The sequence below is a fragment of the Phascolarctos cinereus genome, unplaced genomic scaffold (genome assembly GCF_003287225.1).
Source record: "Phascolarctos cinereus isolate Bilbo 61053 unplaced genomic scaffold, phaCin_HiC Scaffold_4;HRSCAF=312, whole genome shotgun sequence".
In the NCBI taxonomy this organism is placed as follows: domain Eukaryota; kingdom Metazoa; phylum Chordata; class Mammalia; order Diprotodontia; family Phascolarctidae; genus Phascolarctos; species Phascolarctos cinereus.
The window spans coordinates 256,598,715-256,619,376 of record NW_027555847.1 but is presented as its reverse complement, the minus strand read 5'-3'; the positions used below and the strand labels follow the sequence as shown (position 1 = coordinate 256,619,376).

The 20,662-nt window shown below is 35.5% G+C and overlaps 1 protein-coding gene across 1 annotated transcript in view; it reads right to left on the bottom strand.

The window, feature by feature from the left end:
- Window positions 1-633: 633 nt before the first annotated feature.
- The window catches only part of LRRC2 (leucine rich repeat containing 2), a 170,069-nt gene continuing 150,040 nt past the window's right edge, over window positions 634-20,662 (bottom strand). Inside the window, 2 exon segments of the mRNA XM_078153016.1 lie at window positions 634-2,340; window positions 20,291-20,427. Coding sequence (XP_078009142.1) covers window positions 2,291-2,340; window positions 20,291-20,427 — 187 coding nt within the window. The 3' untranslated portion in view covers window positions 634-2,290.

Below are 20,662 nucleotides of genomic sequence, written 5' to 3'. Positions count from 1 at the left end.
CACTGTCATAAACTCTTTGAAATCATACAAAAGATTCTTCTTTCTAAAGAAAACTTTTTTTTTCCACAAAGGAAATCAATTCCAATGGAAAGAGAAAAATAAAATTAGGCTTCAATTTTTAATTTACTACTAATTCTTTTCTTTCTTTGAAGAATTTCTATATGTTCCCCATGCCTTAATTATCATAATATGAGAAACAGAAATAATAACCTTCCTAAAAATAGGAACTTTTCCTTCAAAGAGTTCTTTTCTCCTCATTGAGTTAAGTTGGTTTAATGGTCCCATTTACTTTCTTCTATGTAAATTTCTTTTCCAAATCATTTATTAGTTGCAGTACATCATTTACATTTTTTAACTTCCACAGAAACAAACAGTATTATGGCACTCTATTAAAATCTAATAGTTATTTTCATTGAGGTTTATATCCTTTTTTGAGCTATTTTATTTATATTTACATGAATATATCAATTAAATAGTACCTATAAACATATATTCAATGGATATACTTAATCTTTGGGATATATTAATATCAAGATATTTATAGTTTATTAAAATTTTTTGACATTCATTCATATATAAGAGAGAGACTGGGTTTTTTGCATAAAACACCAACTTTATTGAAATAAAATTATGTGTAAATTATGCAAATTTGATTCATATGTAAATCCACATTTTCCACTGAGATAGGATGTATTTTTTTTTCATTTGGTTCTTTATAAAATTTACCTTTACAAGTCAATAAACAACTTCCAAAATCATTAATATTATAAAATTAGAGACTTTAAATTTGGTTGAAAAAACAATTTTAACAAAAAAAATTCTCATTTAAAGTTATAGTAATATTATTTTGATTTTCCTCAATCTTTTAATCTATTTGTAAACTATTTCTTTAATTCTAACAGTACACTGCCAAATACCCTAACTGTGTTAGTATGGTTGCCATGATTATGTCTGTTTATTTGCCATCTTTAACCATGTACAATTCTCTTATATTCATTGTAGTGAGAAGAAATTGGTTTACAGTGAACAGAAATAGATTTATATCAGACAATAGGGCACAATGGGAAGAGTGTTAGTACTACTGCTCAAAGACATCAGAGTTCAAATTCTGCCTCTGACTTTTACTAGTTCTATGAATACTGCCAAGTCAGTTTACCTCTTGAATATCAATTTCTTCTTGTATAAAATGGAAATAATACCTGTAATACCTACTGCACAATGTTATTAAGTGACAAAAATGAAATAGTGTATCTAATGTTTTATGTAAAGTTCAGTTATCTTCATCATCATCATCATCATCATCATCATCATTGTCAGACGTGGTCTCAACATTGCTATTACTTCTCTATAATCCAGTGTTAGGTCACTGAAGAACAAAGGGCTGGTTTGTGAGTTTATGGAATTAGAATAAGGAAGATAAAAGAGGAATAAGTAGGAAAACAGGTGATTCCCGTAGCTATTAACCGACCTCCTCCAATCCTAGCCCTTTAAAAATTCCTCTGCCAAATTCCCCTTTTCAATCCTCTAAGCAGCCACATGTTTAGTTTACATAATAAGCTTTTCCTCCCAATGCCTTTCTTTATAGAGGGCAGAAACTGGACTTTTCAGTTCACTCCACTCTGCATCTGATACTCTGCCTAGTTTTAACTCCAAGAAACAAGAAGTTCCCACACCTAATCTTTACCCCACTCCCTCACTCTTGACCCTTTTTTGTGTGTGTCATCTGCCCCTTGCATTAGGTTATAATCTTCTGGAGGGCAGGGACTGCCTTTCTTTTTACTAATTGTATGTCCAGCACATAGCACAATGCCTGGCACATAGTAGGCACTTAATAAATATCTACTGGATTGGATATGTGATTCAGATGTGGAAGCCTCCACTTCCTACAGTATTACTTAAAATCCACAGAAAGAACAGTCTGTACAAACTGATGAAAACAGTTCTAAAAAAATAAAACTTTATAAATTATGTTTAAAAGAGCAAAATAAACTAATATGAACACTTAATACAATATCATTTACTCCTATATTTTTGAAAACAATACTGTCAACTTATGAATTTGGTCTGTAAAAATACAACTTCAAAAATCATATATTTTCTAAAATGATCACTCAACTACCAAAGTAGCTTCTTGAGTTTTGTTCTAAAGCACATGCCATTGCTGTTGTGAATGAAGAAAAAAAATCAGTCTGTTGTACTTAAAGGACAATTGAGTCAGTTCAGAACACCAAAGTTTTCCACTCATAATGACCATAATCAGGGGATTATTCTGTCTTCCTGCAGGATGATATCAAAGTTGAAGATTAAACGACACCTTTGTGGTATAGCTAGGAACAGATTCTGTAAAAAAAAAAAAATAGTCGATTTAATTTTAACCCTTTATAAACAAATGAAAATATATGCCTTAACTCATTTTCTAAATATATTATTATCACCCCTCCAAAAAAAGATTTTTTTTCAAAACAAATGTTGCAGTGAGTTAGATGACGCCCCCATAGGAAAAGTGACTGCATTATAAACAAATTGTAGGAATTTTTAAACTCAAAATAATATTCACTTGTCTTGTATCAAAAGTTGTCAGCTCTGAGCAGTTGGTCACTCATATAAGCTTACTAGAATAAAAATCACAAGAGCTAATGACATTGCATTGGGAGTGAAATCAAAAAAGCAAAGGTATTTACAATTTTTTTTGCTTTTAAATTTTGAAGTGACAGCAGAAACAATAACAAAAAAAAAAGACAGTGTCAGTCTCTTGTGGGTAAATCTCTGCTATTTCATTTTGTATATGAAACTATGAACATCTGTTACATATAATTTGGTTCATTGCTTTCCACTATGAACACTTTAGATTTTTTAATAATTCATATTCAACAAAGTAGTTGAAACACTCTGTTTCTCATCTGTATCCTGTCTCTTTCTTAACTTCCTTCTGCTTCCTTCTATTTATTTTTTAATAATTCATCATTACTCTTTTCTACCCTTCTTCCTTTTTTTATCACCATCATCACCTATACATCTACACCAAGAAAAAATGAAAAGCTCTCTGTAGAAGGGAACATATTCATGTATTAACTGTATCTGAAAGTCTCATTCTTTTCTGTAGTCTATCATCTCTGTGACAAAAGGTAAGAAACATGAATCATCATTAGCCTTTTGGAGTTTTGACTGGTCAATGCATTGATCATAGTTCTTAAATCTTCCACAATAGTTTCTCTTATCTTTGTTGTATTCATTATAAAAATTGTTCTCCAGGGTTTGCTCCCTCTACTTTACATCAGTTTATACAAGTCCTCCTTTCTGAATCCTTCCCTTTCATCATTTCTTGTAGTTAATATTCTGGCAGTATATTCACATGCTATAATTTGTTCAGATGTTCTGCAACTGATGGGCTAATAATAGAAAGTGCTACTATATATATATATATATATATATATATATATATATATATATATATACACATATATATATATATATATACACACATATATATATGTGTATATATACACATATATATGTGCATATATATATGCACACACACACACACACACACACACATATATATAAAGGATCCATTCGTGTGTGTGTGTGTGTGTGTGTGTGTGTGTGTGTGTGTGTATACAGGTCCTTTACCTCTTTTTTTATCTCTTTTGGATATAAGCCCAGTAGAGATATTGTTAAGTCAAACTATATGCACAGTTTTAAAGACTTTTAGAGTATAAGTATAAATTGATCTCCAGAATGGTTAGATCACTTCACAACTGCATAGTTGTCATTTTCTTTTTCTGACATCTTTGCTAATCTGATGGCTGTGAGGAGGAATCTAGGAGTTGTCTTTATTTGCATTGTCCTTATTAATGATTTGGAGCATATCTGACATATAGTTGTTGACAGCTTATCTATCTTCTGGAGACTTCCTGATGATAATCTTTTGCCACTTATAGATTAAAGAATGACATTTATTCTTCTCTATTTGTATTAATTTCATATGTATCTTGGATATCAGACCTTTATCAGAGAAATCTACTACAAAGATTTTCTCTAGTTGTTTCAGTTTTAATTTTAAATGATTTTGCTTTTGCTCAAACTTTTCAATTTTATTCAATATTGTCCATTTTGCCTTCTGCCAACCTTTTCATGGATTGATTAATCAAGAATTCTTACCCTATCCATAGTTGTAAAAGGTATCTTCATCTGTTCTCCCCTAATTTGTTTATTATATGATTTTTTTTTCTATCTAGGTCTTTCACATGTTTGAAGCTCATTGCGATATACAGTGGAGATATTGTTTTAACCTAACTTCTTTCAGATTGCTGAAGTATTTTTACAGAATGATGTCTGGCTGGAGATTAGTAACTAAAAAAATAAAGGCTTATAGAGTCTTTTGTCACTGTTTTCTAGAGCAAAAAGAGACTGGATGTGTTTGTACTGAAAAACACATTTGGGAATTGAGTCAATACCAGGATGGGAAAAGCAATGAATAAGAAAGGTTGAATAATCCAACTCAACCTACCACACATCTATAAGTGTGTGTATACTCATATGTATAAGCATCCCCTAGCAACTCACAAAGAGCATATGAAGTAGGAGAGGAGTTTAAATCCCTATCTGTGGAAGGAAAACCAGCACTCATGCTATCTTAGACCCTTAAAATATAAGCAAGTTTTACAAAAGGCTGATGAAAGTATAGAATCCATTTAAGTGATTATTAATAGTTTGATGAGTTCCAGTTCATTTATTTCTGTTTTTCTACTTTTATCAAATATGTATATTTTGTCTAATATATTAGTAATAATGTATTATATTTATGTCTAGTGACTAGTTGAATCCTACTGTTGTCCCCTGCCTTAGCCCTGGGTGAGATGATTGGTCAATAAGAAAGGCACTGAAATATAAACAAAATGAACCCTGGATGATTCATTCAAAGACCTAAGTTTAAATCTTGGTTCTCTTACTTAAGAGGTATGCCATGCTGGATAAGTCCCTCTATTTCTTTGAATCTTGTTCCCTCATTTCTAAAATGAAAAGGTTTAATCTCTAATGTATCTTTTAATTCTAAATCCAATGATCCTGTAACCTCTCTGGGCATATAAATGAAATCACTTAATTTGATTATCCAAAAAGAATTGTTTCTCTCTCTTTTTTAAAGATACATTTAGATCAGTAAAAATGAAAATGGTTTTAAAGAACATATTTCTTTTTACTAAGGGGCTAATGAAAACATTAACATGCAAAAGTATTATTCAGAGCACATGACTTGCAGCAATTGCCAGAATTAGACACAGTAGCAATTTTTTAAAAGATAGCTACTTTTTACAGCAATAACAAAATGCTAGTCAACATAGATCCTAAATTCTAGATATTTATATAAAAAAAGTAAATGGTATAACTAAGAGGACAAGTAAGACAAGTTTGTCTTAGTTTTAGTCAAAAACCTAATGAAAAATTCATTAAAAGAAAACACTGCTCCTTTGCCCTTCACCCCCCTCCCAGTGATGTAGCAGGATGACATGGACCTCAGAGGAAAGCTTCAGTCTTAATCTTCAAGGGTGGCTTTGCCTTATTCCAATTGTATCCTTAAATTTCACTGAATCACACAGAATGTTAGAGATGAAAAGGACCCGAGAGACCATCTAGATAACCTCATAGCATAAAGATTTGATGGAACAAAAATGAGTTTTTGGAAGCTGAAAAAATATACTGAACTGAGAATGAATTAACTAAGGTTACATCTTGATTAATTCAATAGTGTATAATGTGTACAATTTATGTTTAATTAGACATAACATTTGCAGGGCCAATGACCTCCTTACCCCTTCCCCAGCTTTTTTTTTTATTCCTAAATCGTGGAACAAGTTCAGTATTAGTCACATAATAAAACTCCTGAAAATTAAAATAGCTTCAGAAAATAGGAGGTATTTTTAACCTTTTTCTAAGATAGGCAAATCATACATGTCTCTTATATAGTTCTAATGTCAGGATTTTTTTTGACTTAATGCCAAAATATTTTGCCAGAAGCACATAAGTGTAATATTTTAAAGGAATATTTTATTTATTTTTTAGGTTATACATGTGAAGTCACGCAAAACACTTCCATAATAGTCATGTTGTGAAAGACTAACTTTATTTCCTTTTTTCCTATCCCACTCCCCATTTATTCTATTCTCTCCTTTGACCCTGTGTCTCCTCAACAGTGTTTGCTTCTGACTACCCCTTCCCTTTTATCATCCCCCTCTCTTATCTCCTTCCTCCTATTTTCCTGTATGGTAAGATCCGATGAGAGTAAGATTCACTCTTTCGCTCTCACCTCCCCCTTATTCCCCTTCACTATGAAAGCTTTTTATTGCCTCTTTTATGGGAGATAATTTACCCCATTCTACCTCTCCCTTTCTCCTCCCAGTACAATTCTTTCTCACCCTTTAATTTTATTTTTTAGATATCATCCCTTCATATTCAACTCACCCTGTGTCCTCCAACTACCCTAACACTGAGAAAGGTCTCATGAATTACAAATATCATCTTTCCACGTAGGAATGTAAAGAGTTCAACTTTAATAGGTCCCTCATGATTTCTCTTTCCTGTTTACCTTTTCATGCTTCTCTTGCATTTGAAAGTCACATTTCTTTTCAGCTCTGGTCTTTTCATCAAGAATGCTTGAAAGTCCTCTATTTCATTGAATATGTATTTTTCCCATGAAAGATTATACTCAGTTATGCTGGATAGATGATTCTTGGTTTTAATCCTAGCTTCTTTGACCTCCAGAACATTATATCCCACGCCCTCCAATCCCTTAATGTAGAAGCTGCTAAATCTTGTGTTATCCTGATTGTGTTTCCACAATACTGGAATTGTTTCTTTCTGCTGTTTGCAATATTTTCTCCTTTTCTCTCTGGGAACCCTGGAATTTGGCTATAGTATTCCTAGGAGTTTTCCTTAGGGGAATTCTTTCAGGAGGTTATCAGTGGATTCTTTCAATTTCTATTTTACCCTCTGGTTTTAGAATATCAGGGAAGTTTTCTGATTCTCTTTTTCTTTTCTTTTTTGGGGGAGGCTAAGCAATGGGTTTAAATGACTTTCCCAGGGTCACATAGCTAGTAAGTGTCAAGCATCTGAGGCAGTATTTGAACTCAAGTTCTCCTGACTCCAGGACCAGTGCTCTATTCACTGTGCCACCTAGCTGCCCCCAGGTAATTTTCCTTGATACTTTCTTGGAACATGATGTCCAGACTCTTTTTTTTGATCATGACTTTCAGGTAGTCCAATAATTTTTTAATTATCTCTCCTGAATCTATTTACCAGGTCTTTTTTTTTTTTTTGCTATGAGATATTTCACATTTTCTTCTATTTTTTTCATTCTTTTTGGTTTTGTTTTATAATTTCTTGATTTCTCATAGAGTCATTAGTTTCCATTTGCTCCATTTTACTTTTTAAGGAATTATTTTCTTCAGCGAGCTTTTGAACCTCCTTTTCTATTTGGCCAATTCTGCTTTTTAAGGCATTCTTCTCCTCATTGGATTTTTGGACCTCTTTTGCCATTTGCATTAGTCTATTTTTTAAGGTGTTATTTTCTTCAGTATTTTTTTGGTCTCCTTTGGCAAGCTGTTGACTTATTTTTCATGATTTTCTTGCATCACTTCCCAATTTTTCCTGTTCTTCTCTTAGTCGCTTTTCAAAATCCTTTTTGAACTCTTCCATGGCCTTAGACCAATTTATATTTTTCTTGGAGGCTTTGGATGTAGGAGCTTTGATTTTGTTGTCTTCTTCTGGTCATGTGTTTTGATCTTCTTTGTCACCAAAGTAAGATTCTGTAGTCTGAGTTCCACCACCCCCCTCCCTGCTGTTTGCTCATGTTCCCAGATAATTACTTGACTTTTTAACTCTTTGTTAAGGTAGTGGTCTGATTCCAGTGTGGAGGGTGTACTGTTCCAAGCTTCAGGGGTTTTGTGCAGCAGTCTTCAGAGATACTTATAGGGACTTGTAAATTTTCAGTACTTCCAAGGTGGTATGATCGAGGTGTTTACTCTTTTTCTGGCCTGTGCTTTGGTCTATGAGTGACCATAAGCACTCTTTTCTGCCTTGGAACTGTGAGGAGGATTCTCTCTTTACCACCACCACAAGTTTTGCCTTGCCAGTGCTCCTCCTTGCCCCAGGATGGCCACCCAGGACTGAGACCTGTATCTAAGTATGAGCAAAGCAAAAGAATCCTGCCTAAGCACCAGCAAAGAAATCCCTGCAATCTCCCTCTGATCAGCTGCTCGATCCCCCTGCTGTCTGTGGGCCAAGAGCTCTGGAAGCAGCCCACTGTCACACCGGAGCAGTGCCAGGACTGGGGCTGGACCAAGTTCCAATAGGCCTTTCCCACTGAATGTGTGTGGCATTTGTGATTTGAGAAGGCTGAAAACCATCACAGCTGCCAGGGATTCAGTCCCCTAATGCCTGCTTCAGGTTTGTTTGGGCCCCGTCTTTGCCTGTGTAGCCCACCCTGAACTGGACTGCTCTCCCAGCCCTGTGCAATACATCTTTTCCCATCAACCACTCATATTGTCTTGGGCTGGAAATTTGTTTCACTCTGTCTTTTTCTGGGTTCTGCTGCTCTAGAATTTGTTTAGAATCATTTTTTACAGGCATTTGGAGGGGTTTAGGGGAGAGCTCAAACAAGTCACTGTTTTCACCCTGCCATCTTGGTTCTGCCCCCTAAAGGAATATTTTAAACAATGTGATAGAATAATTGTGTACAACATATCAAAGCAAAGTTCATTAAAGTGGGAATAAAGAAACCTGGGCTATAATCCTAGATTTGCCACTAACAAGTTGTATAATTGTGGACAAGGCTCTAATTTCTGTGACTTTAGTTTCCTCATTGGAAAATGAAGCATTAGAATAGATAATAATAGCAGCTGACAAGTAAATTCTTTAAGACTTTCAGTGCTCTTTAGGTATATTATTCATACAACAACCCTGTGAAGTAAGTGGCAATGGTAACCTTATTTTACAGATGTAGAAATAGAGCCTCAAAAAAGTTAAGTCACTTACTTAGGTGGGCTAGTGTATAGAATGCTTTACTTCAAATTAGGAAGACTTGAATTCAAATCCCCCCTCAGACACTTAGTAAGTGTCCCTGGACAAGTCATTTAACTTCTCTTAGCCTCAGTTTTCTCATCTGCGAAATGAAGATAATAATAACACCTACCTCACTAAAAATCCACATCTATGATAGTACCCAAAGTTAGACAACACATGCAAAATACTTTGCAAACTTTAGAGTGCTATAGAAATGCTTAATATTCTTATAATCTATTATTGCCCAAGGTCACAGTGCTAACAAGTGTTTGAGGCAGAATTTGAATCTAGGTCTTCCTGATTTCAGGTCCAATCAATCAATAAGGATTTATTGTGTGCCAGGTGTTATGCTATACAAGGAATATGAAACATAAAACAATTCACACTCTTACAGAGCTTTTATTCTTTTGAGGAAGACAGTCTGGCTCAGAGCACAGTGTTCTGGTGCTAAAGTCAAGAAGGCCTGACTTTAAATCCTACCTCAGACATGTACTAGCTAGGTGACCATAAATGAGGCACCTAGCCTTCTCTCAGTCTCAGTTTTTCTTATCTGTCAAATGAAGATAATAATAGCATTTACTTCATTGTGAGGACAAAATGAGACCATTTGTAAAGCACTTTGGAAGCCTTACATACTAGCTCTTATTATGTATTAAAATATACAAGGTCATTAAAAAACAAAAGAGGTCTTCAGAAGACAGGGTACTAAGCAATTGGAGGGAATCAATAAAAGCTTCATGTATTCCAGATAAGAAGTGATTAGAACCTGAAATAAGGTGGTGATTATATAAGGAAAGAGGTCATGTCAGGTATGATAAATGCTTTAGAGATAGAAATGGCAAGATGTGACAACTGATTGGATATGTGGTGTGAAGTAGAGGAAAAGCCCAAGGTTATAAACCTGAGAGATTGGATGAAGAGTAGTACCTTCAACTGAAATAGGGAAATTCAGCAGAGGGAATGTATTTGGAGAAAAAAATAAAGAGTTCTATTCCAGACCTGTTGAGTTTGAGATGTCTCTGGGACAATCAATTTAAAATGTCTATTAGAAAGTTGGTGAAGTAAGACTAAATCTCAGGAAAATAGGAGGGAATCCAAGAATACAGATCTGAGAGTCATCTACAGAGAATTGATGATTAAGTCCTTGGGGACTGATGGCGGCACCAATAGAGAATATGGAGGCAGGGAAGGAAAAGGAGAGGAGAGGAGAAGAGAGAAGAGAGAGGAGGGGAAGAGAGGAAAAGAAAAGAAAGGGGAGGAGAAGAAAATAGAAGAGGAAAGGAGAAGAGAGGAAAAGAGAGAATCAAGGACATTTAGGGAGCATTCCATAAATGATAAGCTAGCTAGAAGACTGAGAAAGATTGGTATGATGCATAGAAGGAGAATCAGGAGACAATAGTGTCTCTTTCTCTCTTTCTCTCGCTCTCTGTGTTTCTCTGTGTCTCTTTCTGTTTCTCTGTCTCTCTGTCTCTCTCTCTCTCAAACACACACACACACACACACACACACGCTAAAAACAATCAAAAGAGAGGAAAGAGCACACCGGAGGAGTCGTCAACAATGTAACAAGTTGAAAAAGACGAGAGCTGGGAACAAAAAAAAAATGACTATCAGTTATGATAACTAAAAGACCACTGTTACCTTTAGGAAAAAAAACTTCATTTGAATGATGAGATCAGAACCCAGACTGAAGAGTTGAGGGGTAAATAAAATAAGGAGAAGTGAAAGCTATCAATGTAGAAAGATTTTTTTTTCTCCTAGAAATGTAGCTGACAAAAAGAGGAGAGATAAAGGATAATACCTTGAGGTAGGGTCTAGTGAAAGTGTCTTGGTTTTTTTGTTTGCTTGTTTTTTTTTGTTTTATTTTGTGTGTGTGTGTGTGTGTGTGTGTATGTGTGTATGTGTGTGTGTGTTTTTGGATGGGGAAGATTTGGATATTTTTTGAAAGCTATAGGTAAAAGGCAGTACCTAGGAAGAGACTGAAGATTAGACCTTGTAGAAAATTCATTTTTTCCCTTTGAGTCACAGAATGTAGTTGTTACAGTTACTCTTCTTCGGGGGAATTTCTATAGTTGCTATAATTTGTTAATACTGATCAATGTCTTTTTTAGTTAAATTTTTTATTTTTAATTGAGAAATCAATTTTCTATTCCTCCTACCACATTCCATAAAAAAAAAAATTCCTTACAAGAAATATGTATAGCCTACCTGCATTGCTATACTTAGCTGTTCAAAAAGTGTGTTTCATTCTGTGCCCTACATCTATTGCTTTTCTGTCAAGAGGTAGATAGCATATCATGTGAAATCATCATTGGTGCTCTGGATTCATGGCTGGTCATTGTGTTGATGATTCTCATAGTTTTCGAAGTTGTGTTTCTCTTTTGCAATGTTGTTTTTTAATATATAAACTGTTCTCCTGGTTCTGCTTGTTTCATTCTTCAGTTTATAAAAGTCTTGAAAATTATTGATTTTAATAATATTGATGTTATGGTATAGATTGTTTTTCTTATTCTCCTTTCTTTGCTCTGCACCATTTCATACAAGTCTTTCTATGTTTCTTTGAAATTATCTGTTTCTTCATTTTCATAAACACAAAGAGCCCATCTACTTGGAAAAGGATTCACTCTTTGATAAAGATTGCTGGAAAAGTTAAACAGTACTAAAGAAATTAGATTTAGAACAATACTTCACACCTTATGCCAAGATAAGATCCAAATGGTTAGTGACCTACATATAAGAAGTCATATCATAAACAAATTAGAACAACATGAAGGGAAAATGCCTATCAGATGTTTTGACAGAGAAAAAAAAATGTCCATGACCAAAAAAGGGACAAAGAATATGACAGAAGATAAATTGGATAATTTTAATTACAAAAAAAATTTAAAAATCTTTTGCACAAATACAATAGAACTGGGATTAAAAAGGAAACAACTCAGCAAAAAATTTGCAACAACTTTCTCTGATAAAGTTCTCACTTCCAAGATATACAAGGATCTGATGCTAATTTATAATAATAAAGAACAATCCTCAGTGATAATAGTCTAAGGACCAGGCAAGTCTTAAGAGAAAAAAACCCAGGCTATGTATATAGCTAGATAGAAAAAAAATGCCATAAATCATTAATATTTAGAGAACTACAAATTAAACAATACTGAGGTTGCATTCTATAGACACAAGATTGGCAAAGATGACTAACTAATGAAAATGACAAAGTCTGGAAAATAGGCTTACTAGTGTACTGTTGATACACCTGCTAACACATATAACCATTCTGGAAAATAATTTGGAATTATCCACAAAATGTTATTAAACAGCATATCCCCCTTGACCTAGCTATATTACTGCAAGACCTATATCCCAAAGAGACTAAAGAAGGAGGAAAAGGCACTATATGTATACATCATATTGATAGCTGCATGTGTGTGTTGGCAATTAAAAAATGTCCATCAACCAGAGAATGGCTGAACAAATTATAGTTAGTGTCTTTTATTGGTTTACTCCTCTCTTCAGCTTTAGTTCCTGCATTGTGCCTTTGTGTTAGCAAAAGGATCCATACTTTAAAGTGCTTTTGGGTGGGTGGGCTCTGCTTTGCCTTGCTTGGGTCACTCATAATGATCTCCTCCACCCGGGGTCAGGGCCTCTCTGAATTTTTGAGGTTGGGGTGCTGAATCTTCAGCATGACAGGATGGCAGAGAACTCAGAGGCCTGTGGTGTCCTCGTCCAAGTCATGCCTGCTCTAGTCACTGCTGCTACCCAGATTTTCCAAGGCGGGCCCAATGTGAGTTTGCAGCCACAGTGTGGTTTTCTCAGGGGAATCTTTTACTCTTGCTGCTTCTAAACAGAGATTTTTGCAAGCAACACATACTCTGCTCTTCATTTGTTACACTGAGAAGTTATGGGCTTATTTTCCTATGCTGGCATCTTTCTTATTCCCCAGGGGCTGCTGGCAGTTTTGAGGTGAAAGAAGTCACTTTTGATTTCTTCATCATTATTGAGTCCAGTGTGAATTTCTGGATTTTTCCTGGGATAGAGGTGAGGGAACTGGGTAGTTAGTTTGTCCCTGTTCAGGCAGCCACACTGGCTGAAAGTCTCGAGACTAAAGATTAGAGAATGAGAGGTAGAATGATTAAGGGGGCAATCTGGTAGAGACGATGAGAGGAAATTGGATCAAGGGCAAATGTAGAGGAGCTTGCTTGGCAAGGAGATGGACCACCTCATTATCAGGGACTGGAAAAAAGTAAAAGAGATTTTGATCTGTCAAGGGGAAAAGAAGGAGGTGATAAAGAATGGCTACAATTTCCCCAGCAGAGTTAAAGATGACTTCTTCATAAGAGAACAGATTGGGGGAGAAAGGGAGGTCTAGTAAGATGTGTTCTCTCCACTCACACCACACAGATTTTCTAGGATGTTGTCTAATGACTCTTTGGGCTTTTAAATTCTACAGTAAACTAACAAGTTCTTTCCTTGTGCTTAGGTTTTGAAAACAATGAGATTATGCTCTGTTTACCAAAAATATTGAACTAGAGGCAGGAAGTGTGCTGGAATAAGCTTAAACTGTTCTTAAGAGCTGATTGTTAAATTCCATGTGATCATTTATACCTTGGAAATCAGCAAATGCTATAAAACCAGGCTTGATCTTTTTTTTTTAATTTCTAGATTTAAGAAAATGATGGAGAAAATGCTAATATTATAGATTAAGCTTAAAAGTGTGCCCTATGTGCATTTTTTTTTACCAGAGAGTAGACTATTGAACACTAATTAAGCAGCACACCCCTGAAGAGAACTAAGGTTGATACAGCCAATTAGAAACTAAAAACAAAAACTAATGTGACTTATTTTAATGACATAATAATGAGATTATTTTAATGACTGAATTATCCAAACCATCTACCTTATTCATATCTAAGTGGATAATTTCCACTCAATAATAATAGCTAGCATTTATGTAGTGCTGTAAGGTCTGCAAAGCACTTTACATATATTAGCTCATTTGATCCTCAAAAAGTCCTATGAGGTAGTTGTTATTATTATCCCCAGTTTAGAGATGAGAAAACTGAGGCTGAGAGCAGTTAAATGACTTGCCCAGAAGCACACAGCTAGCATGCATCTGAGGCAAGATTCAGATTCAGTTCCTTCTAATTCCAAGTCCAACCTTCAGTTCTCTGTACCATCTAGCTGCTACTTGAGTCTTCCTTGACCTTCACCCACATGAATAATCTACAAAGTCCTGTCAGTTCTGTAGCCTTCTAGACTCCTTGAATACTTGCATTGAGAGGGAACCTGCAATGTTCTGTGGCAGACCATTACACTTTTGCATAGTTCTAATTGTTAAGAAGGTTTTTCCTAGCATCAAGCCCAAATCTGCTTCTTCACAGCTTCCATACTTTGCTCCTCATTCTGCACTCCCTTAAGCTAAGGGGAAGAAATCTAATTCATCTTCCATCTGACAACCCTTCAAATATTAAAAGACTGTGACTTTTCTGTGAGGTCTTTGTTATCCTGCCATATCACTAGGGACAGTAAGAGCAGTGCCTTCTTTGAATGAATCTTTCATTAGATTTTTGAATAAATCTAAAATTAGCTTTATTGTACTATTTCTGTCTCCTTACTAATAAAGAATGATCTCTTTTAAATGACATTTTGCCACTCTATCTTAGCTTGTCAATGGACTGGGTCATGTGCTCTCAGTAGCAATGAAATATGAGGTGAGCAAATGTCCCATGAAATGAGGTTTCTTTTACCTTTAGAGTCAATAAAAACCAACTTTACTGACTTTATTATCTGTTTCCCCAAGAGAATTCTCACAGAATTATGAGGAAAATATTTTGTAACCCATAAAAGTTTTATACATGTGAGTTATTATTATTATATTTTCCCCTGATCCCCTTTTATAAGTCTAGAATATTGTATTGAAGTAGGAAAAAAAAATTCTAATTTTTATAAGAAGAAAATGACAGAAGCTATAGAAAATGTTTTAAAAGTTAGTGTTTCTGCTATTTCAGTTGTATGCTTATGTATGCTATCCAATAGTTTGGTGAAGCGAACTTGCACTGACTTGTGAAAGCCAATTGTTAAATTTTCAACGTGAACATTTACATTGCAGAAATCAGCAAGATACAAATCAGGACTTGATTTATTGTTCAGTTGATTGTCTAGCCTTAACAAAATAATGGAGAAAATGTTAATGCAGATTAAACTTTAAAATGTCACGCATATTTTTTTTTTATTTTTACCAGAGATAGCAACCCCCTGCCTATGGTCTAGTTTCCACTTTACCTCAAGTCCTCTGAGCTAAAATGAGCCTATCAAATTGATGTGTTCCCCAATAAATTCAATAACATTATAAGGAATGGATTTTCATTTGGATGTGTCTAAGAATTCTATGAGCATGCCCACTGTTGTGTTATTCACTGTATTTCAGAGAATCAAGTTACCTAAGATTGACTAAGAATCAATTGTTCTTCCCAGTTGTCCAAGCATGAGGCCTGACCTCAAGATAGTATCATAAGCTGAATACCCCCACGTGAAATTCTTCAGGAAAATCTCCTGTTTTGCTCAAAGCAAAAACTCATTTTTGAGATCTTCTCAAAAATAGGTAACAGAATATTTCCTCTCATACAATACTCAAGGTAACAAAACATGTATAACAGGACAGCCTTAATTTCATTCTACAGAAAATAAATAAAATACAAAGGACTCATACATGTCCATAACCAGATACCTAAATACTCATAAGGAAATTGAAATTGGTGTTCCTAACAGGACAATCCTTTGACATTCTAGGGAGTCCCCCTTTCTCACACAGCCATGTGCAGTCCCCTTATTCAATAATCTCCTTTCCATTGGAGGAACATTGTCTTTCCTTTTACTGGCTCTGCTCTTTAAATAGACACTCTTCTTTCTTCTCCTTGGAGTATACTGTATCAAGAAATTCTCTCCTCTCTCTAGAAGGTCAAGTGTCCAAACTGTCAAACTCTGGCACATTATCACCTATGAGACAACTCCCAAAGCTGTGATTCCTGTCTTGGGTAAAGTGAGCTGGTACATGTCTATTTCTGCCATGTGCTTCTTCAGGAAATTCCTCAGTGGCCTGCTAACTACCAGCTGCTGATCTGGGAAAATTCATTCACATCTCCAGTCTCTCTGACTTACTTAGAAAGCAAAACAGAAAGGCAGAAGGTAGATAGGAATTTGAGGTCCAGGAACTCCCCTCTCAGGCTCCCTGGCCAAGCATACACAGTTTGTTGTGTTATTCTGCTACAATTCAATATTAACTCTCCCTGTTTGTAAGGAAGTTTCACATGAACAGAGGGTCTTCCCTACTCCTCAATCCACCAGGCCCCAGAATACAAGTTCATACTACTGTGTTCTGTTTTTTCTCTTTCTTTGATCTCTTTGGGATACAGCTCTCTCTCTCTCTCTCTCTCTCTCTCTCTCTCTCTCTCTCTCTCTCTCTCTCTCTCTCTCTCTCTCTCTCTCTCTCTCCCTCTCCCTCTCTCTCTCTCTCTCTCTCTCTCTCTCTCTCTCTCTCTCTCTCTCTCTCTCTCTCTCTCTCTCTCTCCTCTCATACATGTATACATACACACGCCTATAAGTCAGGATGGAAATCCCCAATGCAAAGAGAAAGTCCAAGAAAGAACAAACAGTTCACTTTTATAGAATGTAGGAATGAATGTGTGATTCCTAATCTATCATAGAAAAATAGATTGAAGAGTTGGAAGGAAAATTAAAGGTCATAGAGTCTAACCTCATTCTTTTTAAGCTTCAAGATTCACATGAACAAAATAGAAATTTCTTTATCTTAATTTTGGAAAGCTTGAGAGATTCTAATAAATGACTTTTTTAAAAAAATCAACTTTTTAGAAATTGCTGAATATGGCTAATAATCTCAGGCTCTCTATCTATTACACTTTTATCACTTGTAACTTCAGGAGGATATCCGTTATGTAGAAACATTCTTTGCAAGAAATAACATTTTCAGAGCATGGCTTCGTTCATTCTATGACTTACAAGGGACCTCACATTCCTATAGACATGAATGAGGCACAGTTATGTATTAGGGAAGAACACTGGACCTGGATTTTTGTCCCAGCTTTGCTATTTACCAACTATATGACTATGAACAAGTCATTTAACTTAGTTTTCTCATTTGTGAAATGTAGACTGCAATATTTTCACACTTTTCAAAACAGGGTTGTATTGAGTAAAGTACTTTGTGAATTATAATATTCCACTACTGTAAATATGTTGAAGGTTCAGGACAATACTGTAGTCTACTGAAATCATTTCTCTTTTCTCTCCCTCCTGATTTAGTACACTCCCCAGCATTCAGAATTACATAATCATAGCTTCTCCATCTGGCTTGCATTCAGCCCTGATGACACAGTGCTGATGTCAGAGTTATAGGGGCCTCTACTCTCCTGTCCTCATGCAGTTAAAATTACTTGAAAAATTGGTGTCTGGCAGGGGCAGGTGCCCTCTCCTGCCTCCCTTTACCCAAGTGTAGCAGCACTCTTTCCCTCAGTTGGGGCTCCTGACATTTCTCCCCAGAAGGTCCTAGAGATTCTGATATCCTCTCCTTAGGTAGATTGCTCACTTCTCACCTCTATCAAGGTTTCCCTTTCTCCCCCTCTCTTAGAATGATGGAGAAGGAGAGTGCCCTTTGGGACCCCAGTCACAGCCCCTTTAGTCATTGAGTCAAAATGCATTGGGGATGCCTATCCTGACTTACAGGATAGAAATACAGTGTGTATTGTATGTATGAGGAGGGAGAGAGAGAGAGAGAGAGAGGCTTGCATCCCAAAGAGATCAAAGAATGAGGAAAAGGATCTATATATACAGCAGTATTTATACTAGCTCTTTTTTGTGGTGACAAAGAATTGAAAATTGAGAGGATGCCCAACACTTGGGAAAGGGTTAAACAAGTTGTAGTATATGATTGTGATGGCATACTGTTGTGCTATAAGAAATGAAGACCACGGTGGAAAATGTGGAAGACTTCTATGAACTAATTCAAAGTGAAGTGAGCAGAACCAAGAGAACATTGTACACAGTAACAGCAATATTATGTGATGACCAACTGTGAATGACTTAGCTACGATAATCCAAGACAATTGCAAAGGACTGGTAATGGAAAATGTTTTCCACCTGTACAGAGAGAATGGATGGAATCTGAATACAGAATGAAGCATAACTTTTTCACTTTCTTTATTTTTCTTGCTGTTTTGCAACACAGTTAGTATGGAAATGTTTTACATGGTTTCACATCTACAATTGATATTACATTTCTTGGCTTCTCAATGGGAAAGGGGAGGGAGAGAATTTGGAACTCAAAAAAATTTTTTTTAAAGAATGTTAAAAATAAATAATAAATTTAATTTTAAAAAATTTTATGATTCCACATCTATTCTGTGCCAGATACTGTATAACCTCTGAGGATACAAAAAAGAGGCAAAAGACAGCTCCTGAACTCAAGGAGCTTACAACCTAATGATTAAGAAAACATGTAAATAGATATGTACAAAGCAAATTATATACAGGATAAATAGGAAATAATTAGGAGGGGGAAGGCACTGGAATTAAGAGGTATCAGGGAAGGCTTCCCGTAGAAAGAGAGATTTTAGTTGGGACTGAACGGAAGCCATAGAAGTCAGCAGTCAGAGTGGAAGAGGGAGAGTGCTGCTAGCATGGGGGACAGTCAGAGAAAATTCTGGGAGCTGAGAAATGGAATGTTTTATTCACTAAAAAGTCAGGAAGCAATAGCACTGGGTTGAAGAGTAGTGTTGGGGAATAAGGTGTACAAAAACTGGAAAGGTAGGAGGGGACTAGGTTACAAAAGGCTTTGAATGCCAAACAGAGTATTTTGTATTTGCTCCTAGAGACAAGAGGAAGCCAGTAGAGTTTATTGAGAAGGGGAGTAGCACAGTCATATTTGCTTTTTAAAGAAATTCGTTTTAGTGGATGAATGGAGAAAGAATTGGAGTGAGGAGGGACTTAAGGTAGATAGTTCCACCATCAGGCTCTTAGAATAATCAAGGCTTGAAATAATGAGGCCTGAATTAGAGGGGTAGCAGGATGAGAAAAGAAAAAGGGTTGCAGTCAAGAGATCTTGCAAAGACTTCTATTCGGGCACAGGTTGGGTTATGTGGCCTCTCTGAAATCTCTTCCAACTCAATCAATCAAAAAGCTTACTATGTGCCAGGCCCTGTGTTATGTGATAGAGATACAAACACAAACATGATAATACAGTATGTGAGTGATTGGTGTAGTTTGGGTCTGAAAAGGGTCACATAGATGTGAGCCATTATCATAAGAGAACACATGATACTTAAAAAAGTAAACTTTGGGACTTAGAATTGATCAATCAAAAAGCATTTATTAAGGGTTTATTGTACAACAGTAAGAAGAACTTAATTTTAAATCTATATTAATTATCACCTCTCTAATACTAACTTGCTGTGTTTTTTTTTCCAGGTCCTCTGTAAGCCTTTGTTTGTTTATAACTACAAAAGTGGATAAAACTACTTCCTGTACTTATTTCACAGATTTCTTGGGAGGAAAATACTATTTAAACCTTTAAAAACTATGTAAATGTATGCTATCATCTTTAAGAATTCATTTTCAATTACCTTTATGCTTCTCAGCTCTACCAATCCAACTGCCAAATAATTAATGACCACTTAAATTCATTAGAGAAACTTGATTTTTTAAAGAAGGTGAGGACACGGGGAGATAGCCCAAGGGCACTGGCTCTGCTGTCTTAGTGACCTTAAGCAGCTCAGTTTATCAACATGATCCTCAGTTTCCTCATATGTAAAATATGAGATTTGGAACAGAAGGCATCTGAGGTCCCGTCTAGCTCTAGGGCTATGATTCCTTTTGTAAAACAAAAATATATTTTTATGTGCTTACTTGTTAAACCATTCTATCTATTTCTTAAGTGTCTACTATGTGAAGGCACCATGCCAAGTCCTCCATATCCCTAGAGTACATTTATGTCTCTATAGTGCCTTGTCCATCATAAGCACTTAATAAATGTTTGTTAACTTGTTTAAAAAAGATACCCTTTAAAAATTGAATACCACCACACAACTCAGTACAACTTATGTATAAGCTTTTTTTAAGTGAATTTTCTCATATGAGGTATTCTAAACAATTGTACACCTCGGGTACTGGCTAGCTATTAACAAACACAATAGTAAAGCGTGTATCCAAAGTTAAACATATGTACCTCTTTCTTTTAGGTCTTCAAGGTAGGCTTTCATAAACTCCTTTTCAAAATGCTGGCGATCTTGCTCACTTCCTGTCATTTCTTCACTGTCTTGATAGTTGGTTTTGCCAATTGGGTTATCCATGAGGCTTACAAATCTATTATAAAAGACATAAGAAAATACTATTTTCCTTTAACCTTTTCATATATAATTTCCTTTTTTTTTCTTTCAAGTGAATCTACTATATATGGCTTTTTCTTACTAACTTGAGAACAACCTCCTGCAATTTAGGGTCTGGTAGTTACCAAGACTCCCCTTTCCTTCTTGCTGCTTCATTTTAATATTTACTCTCTTTCTCCTTTTCTGCCTTTCTCTCCACGCCCCCCCCCGCC